The sequence below is a fragment of the Temnothorax curvispinosus genome, unplaced genomic scaffold, assembly GCF_003070985.1.
Source record: "Temnothorax curvispinosus isolate PA1 unplaced genomic scaffold, ASM307098v1 QBEX01013139.1, whole genome shotgun sequence".
NCBI lineage: Eukaryota > Metazoa > Arthropoda > Insecta > Hymenoptera > Formicidae > Temnothorax > Temnothorax curvispinosus.
In genome coordinates this window covers 7,080-12,393 of record NW_020222919.1, presented here as the reverse complement: position 1 = coordinate 12,393, position 5,314 = coordinate 7,080, and the positions used below count along the sequence as shown (strand labels likewise).

Below are 5,314 nucleotides of genomic sequence, written 5' to 3'. Positions count from 1 at the left end.
GGTTTGCAGACGGCGACAGTCCTCTGCGCGACGGACCAATCGTCGCCTCGTGTCTTTGCTCCACCTCTTTAACGGCCAACTCTGCCTTTCTCCCCGCTTAGCTCGACTTGTTCCATTTCTCTTCCAGTAATCCCATCTTGATTTAAATTCTCTTCATCGCACAACACACCCTTCCAATTGATCATTAGATTAACGCCAGTAGATGTTTGCCATAGTGTTTTTGCTTTCAACCTAATGCCACTTCATCAGGATGAATCAAACCCTTCACCTTTCATATCTTATTGTTAGATATAATTTTTATCCTCATTAAAGTGTCAGGTATTTTAATTATCGTTTTTAACATTTTGTTGAATAAGGCCAGTTTTTTTTTAGTAGTATTCTTGATCTTCAATGCATGTGTGTGTGTGTGTGTGTGTGTGCTCAGAGCAATCCAATCCAATCTGACTCTAATTAAGGGAAACGCGAAATACAACTCTTAAGCGACTTTGCTAATCACGAGTGCGTCTTTCAAGCCGCCAGCTGAGGCGGCACCAACTGTGGAACAGATCGCGCTAATCGCGACGTCAGCACCGGCAGTAGACTCACCCTCAGGGGCGTCGGGGCCATCTGGGAGGCGGCAACCTGATTAGAAGAGGACGATGGCGCGGAGGACTTGTCTCTGGCGTGGCGTTTCACGTGCTTCGCCAAGTGATCGCTCCTCATGAATCTCCTCTGGCAGACGGCGCAGGCAAACTTCTTCTCGCCGGTATGCGTGCGCTTGTGCCGCGACAGCTCGTCGCTGCGCGAGAAGCGGCGGCTGCAATCCTCGTACGGGCACGGGAACGGCCGCTCGCCGGTGTGGGTACGCGTGTGAGCCTTCAGGTGCGACGACTTGAAGTAGTTCTTGCCACAGCCCGGGTGCTCGCACTCGTAAACGCGGCGCCGTGTCTCCGCTGCGCCTGCATTCGCCGTTGTGGTTGTTGCGGTGGTCATGGTCGTCGGCGCCGCGCTGGCGACTAACAGAAGGGGAGTTCGCGGTAAGACCAGAGGCGAGCCCAGTAAGCCTGCTACCACAATGGATGTGGGTTTGGGCGCCAGGGGTTGCAATCTGGGTAACTGTTGTTGCTGTTTATACTGCTGTTGCTGAGGTTGTTGCTGTTGCTGCTGAAGTTGTTGCTGTTGTCGATATTGTTGCTGTTGTTGATGTTGCTGTTGTTGCTGTTGCTGTTGTTGCTGTTGCTGTTGCTGTTGCTGCTGGCAGCTTTCACGATCAGTATTCTTGCTGTTCACAATGATCTGTTCCTTGCGCAAGCTCATCTTGAACTTCAGGCTGCGTAGCACGTTCTCCACCGGTCCCGTTACGTTCGCTCGCACGTTCGCCCGCGGACTGGGCGGCTGTCGCGCGGGCAAATCACGTGGCACCGGTTGGCCGCTGATCGTGGGGCACCCAGCGAGATTAGCCGGACTGCAGGTGCCGTCTCGATTGGCGCGCATTATTACCGAAACCCTGGCTAATTCCGGGCTCGGCGGCGGCGTGCCGTCTAGTAGCAGCTGAAACGATAAAAAGCAGCTTTGTATTCGAGAAGTTCGGGCAAGTTACGAGCACCGCGCATTATAGCCTATTCTGAAGTATATGAAGATACTTCTTTACGCTCGATGAAGAAACAAAAAATCATAGTCTATTCGGAAGGACGTATAAATATTGTGTACCTTAATGTCCGATTTAGAAATAGAGGAAATTTGTAACATATTGTAATGTATTGAATAACGATTTAGAAGAAATAATTTGAAGCTATATGTATATTGAAGAAATGTTTGAAGCTATATGGCGGAGAATGCTATAAATTCGTGTTATCGACTCGCGACAATATCACAAGCCACTTATCAATAGGGGACCGATATAGCATTTATTTTGATGAAAGTATATCGTTGGAAGGTACGCGTACTCGAAGGATAAAAAAGTGGCAGGAATGAAATGGTGCGCGCTCGAACGGAGTCATGTTACAACAGCTCCGGCCCGCTCTCCATTCCAGTCGATTTAAAACGAGCCGATAAATCGAAGGGAAACTAAGAAAAAAGAAAGGCCAAGAGGGAGACATATTTTTGTCACAAAATGCAGCTGTCTGTCGATAAGGTTATCTTGAAAGGGTTTACCTTCGCCAATTCGCATTGCTCGACGCATCGCCGCTTTCGGGGTGGCTCATCCTCTTCCGAGTCGGAGGGCTGTGGAGTGGGCGGTAGAACCGGGTGAGAACCCGCGTCCTCTTCGTCTTTCCTCTTGGATCTCGCCGACTGATCCGAAAGCTTCTCCCCCAGCAGAGCCGCAACGCTGAACGATAATTGCAGCGGTTCCATCTGTGAAACAAAAGAAGGCGTGAGCGCACAATTTCGCTAAATGAGATCATATTGTGTAAATACCCTCTGAATGGAATTATCTATTGTAGCTCAAGACATAATAAGATATTAAAATATATAATATAGTAAGGAATATAAATAATATGTTTTCAATGCAATATGCGATAACGAAATGCAATTAAAGGGTAGAATAGATAAATAATTATATTTTTCTAACTTATCTTTTTGAAAAGTAATTGCAGTTTTAAAAATTAATTTTATATCTTATTTCATTATGTCAAAAAATGTCGATAATCCTAACAGAAAATAAAATTTATTCTTCAGTTAACTCAAAACTAAACTTTAATAAAATTTTAGTTTAAAATTTAATGTAATATTAAAATCAAATTTGTATATTAATGTGAAATAAATTTAGAATATAAAAATATATAGAACTCATTAACTTTAATATAACTATCCCTCGTAAATATCTCTCGTAAATGAAAAATTATTATTTTGCTATAAGTATGACGATTTACTATCACAAAAAAGACAGCAAAACTTTCTAACACTTCGTAAAATCAAAATCACGGACAACGTTCGAGTTTCGCGGGCGACGGCGGGCGATGTTATGGCGGTATATTTAATTCGCTGCTGCACTTACATGTTTCAGCTGGGGCGAGGCTGGCGGGGAAAGAGGCGCCTGATTCGTATCCATATTCACGCAGAACGACGAACACAGGTCCACACGAGATAAGACAAGAACGAGCGCGGGACACCGCTCCCAAAGTCAAAGGCAAAATTAAGAGGGAAAAAACCACAAGAAAGAAAAACACGGAGTACGCGCGCGCGCGCCCGCCGAGCCCACCAGTCGGCAAAACTGGAGCGACGAGTAGTGAGCGTAAACGTGCGGGCGTCTCACGGGCGTCTCACGGAGCAATGAAGCTCTCTCAGGTCGGCGCGCCTGGCTATGGGACGCGCTCGTTGCGTGTGTGCGTGCGTGATCACGCGGCGCGCGCGGGCGCGACCAATCGCGGCCAGGGGCTCGCCGACGGGCGGCCAATCGGCGCCGCCCGGTCAGCCCGCGACCGCGTGATCGCAGGCGTGCTGTTCACGTGCTCCCGGTCTGACTCGGGCCGTGATCGTGACGTCAGCGCGCGTGGAGAACACGGTCGATACGTCATGGCGTCATGGCGCGCCCCGCGAGCGTCATACCCTCTCCATCCCCACCCTCCTCGTGCTTTATTCTAATGTTGTGTATCGTCGATTTCGCTCTGTCCAGTTCGCGAGACTCGGTGTCTCTTTCCCTCTTCGTTCGCATACCTCGAACGGCCTCGTCTTCTCGCTCCTGTGAATCTCTTCGTCCTTCGCTGCAAACTCATTTTCCCTCTCTTTCGGTCTTTTTTTATGTTTGTCTTGCTTTATCCCTCTCTTTATTTCTTCGTCTCTCTCGTCGTTTCTTATTTTATGCGAATGCAATGACCCGCAGCCTGAGCAATAAAGATCTACATATTTTTTGCTTGTATCGTTGTTTTTCTTTTTTAATTACATAATTTTGTCAGATTTATTTTGTAAAATCGTTATTTTGTTTCTCAATTAAAGAAATTCAAATTCAAAGTGATAGCATATAAGAGCTCTCATTTCTTTCCCTTTCTCTTTTATATTTTTCTCATTTTTTGTTTCAATCTTATTAAAGTGGAGGTACACGCGCGAGAAAACTTAAACAAATCGAAATCAGTCACAGTCAACAACTGTGGAGAAAATAGATATTCAATAAATCAGCTTTTCAAAAAATATATACTTGGCTGTGATTAAATAATTATTATCGCAGTTTTCTTCGTGCTTTTGTACTTATGACTTCTAGATCGTCCGATAAAAATAATGCAGTTTTGTTCAATAAATAAAAATAAAAAATCAGTTGAAAATAAATTGTAACGTCGATTATATAACTGTATGCTCTCATTTTGTATAATCCTTTCTCATCTTTTAACTAAATTTTCTTTTTCCCCACTTATACAGGCAAATTATTTCAAAACGTTCTACCTTATCGTGTTGCTTATAACACAACCTGGTACGTCGCGACGAACCCGCATCCGGAGTAATCGGCAGAAACAAAGCGCCGGAAGGAGCCCGCACGGGTCCCTCGGCGATCTATGGAAGTAGCCGATACCTTGAGGCGAACACTTTGTTCTACGTCGCTATTTGCGCATAACGGCAAAACAATGACACATCGGAAAGTCAAATGCAGAAATATTATGTGTCTCGCATCCGAAATGCTGTTGCGAAAACTTTATATGGGCGACCTTTCAAACGTTAGCTAAGTGGATATAATAAATGCGATAAATCATAAATATATTGAAAAAAAAAAACTGTCGGTATTTTTATTTCGATATATGTCCTCCGACATCGAGAGTTTGTCTTTGTACGTTTATTTGTCAATTTACTTTCGGTAGGACAAAAATGGAAATTTGCGAGAGAGATCGCGAGACTGGCAATCGAACGATGAAGGAGTACGTATATTAACAATCATGAGATAAATCGCCTTCGTCGGGCTGATGTTATCTTTCGTCCTTCCTTCGGCGATAACAGATTCGATGGACGCACATCGTTGATTACATATTGGACGCGTGCAACAATTGACGGTAGAATTTTTCATTGCCAAGTAAATCGGTATGCGAGACACGCATTTTTTCCGGAAACTACGCCGTTGAAATTATTTACGTCCACGTTTCATTGGTTCTTCGTTAAATTTAGTAAGTTTCGTAATTGCATATTTGCATATATGCATTTATATTTGTAATAAAATAAACTTGTGTAACCCTTTCTTTTCCTTATTCAAATTATTTCATTTCTTACGAAAACGCAGTTTACAAAGGGTACTCGGAAAATTCGGAAAAAATCGGAGTCCCTGTTACGGGGAAGTAACGAGGAAAGCTCCTAAGCAACGATTGTGTTAAATATATCGGCCGCCCACTTCGCGGAATGGTTAATTCCACTCCCT

The 5,314-nt window shown here is 44.4% G+C and overlaps 1 protein-coding gene across 1 annotated transcript; it reads right to left on the bottom strand.

Annotated features, from left to right (window-relative positions):
- Positions 1 to 393: 393 nt before the first annotated feature.
- On the bottom strand, positions 394 to 3,245 carry LOC112463391 (cell wall transcription factor ACE2-like). Its single transcript, XM_025029798.1, has 3 exons — positions 2,978 to 3,245; positions 2,134 to 2,334; positions 394 to 1,530 (listed from the first exon to the last, which is right to left on the bottom strand). The coding sequence occupies exons 1-3, from the start codon at positions 3,029 to 3,031 to the stop codon at positions 508 to 510; spliced, it is 1,278 nt and encodes a 425-aa protein (XP_024885566.1). The 5' UTR covers positions 3,032 to 3,245; the 3' UTR covers positions 394 to 507.
- Positions 3,246 to 5,314: the final 2,069 nt, after the last annotated feature.

What these genes read in the sequence shown, in the direction of transcription:
- LOC112463391 (XM_025029798.1), bottom strand. Translation starts at nt 3,031, where the DNA reads ATGGATACGAATCAGGCGCCTCTTTCCCCGCCAGCCTCGCCCCAGCTG. An exon ending in CCTCGCCCCAGCTGAAACAT is followed by an intron (nt 2,335 to 2,977) that starts GTAAGTGCAGCA and finishes TTTGTTTCACAG; the next exon opens with ATGGAACCGCTGCAATTATC. An exon ending in AGCAATGCGAATTGGCGAAG is followed by an intron (nt 1,531 to 2,133) that starts GTAAACCCTTTC and finishes TTATCGTTTCAG; the next exon opens with CTGCTACTAGACGGCACGCC.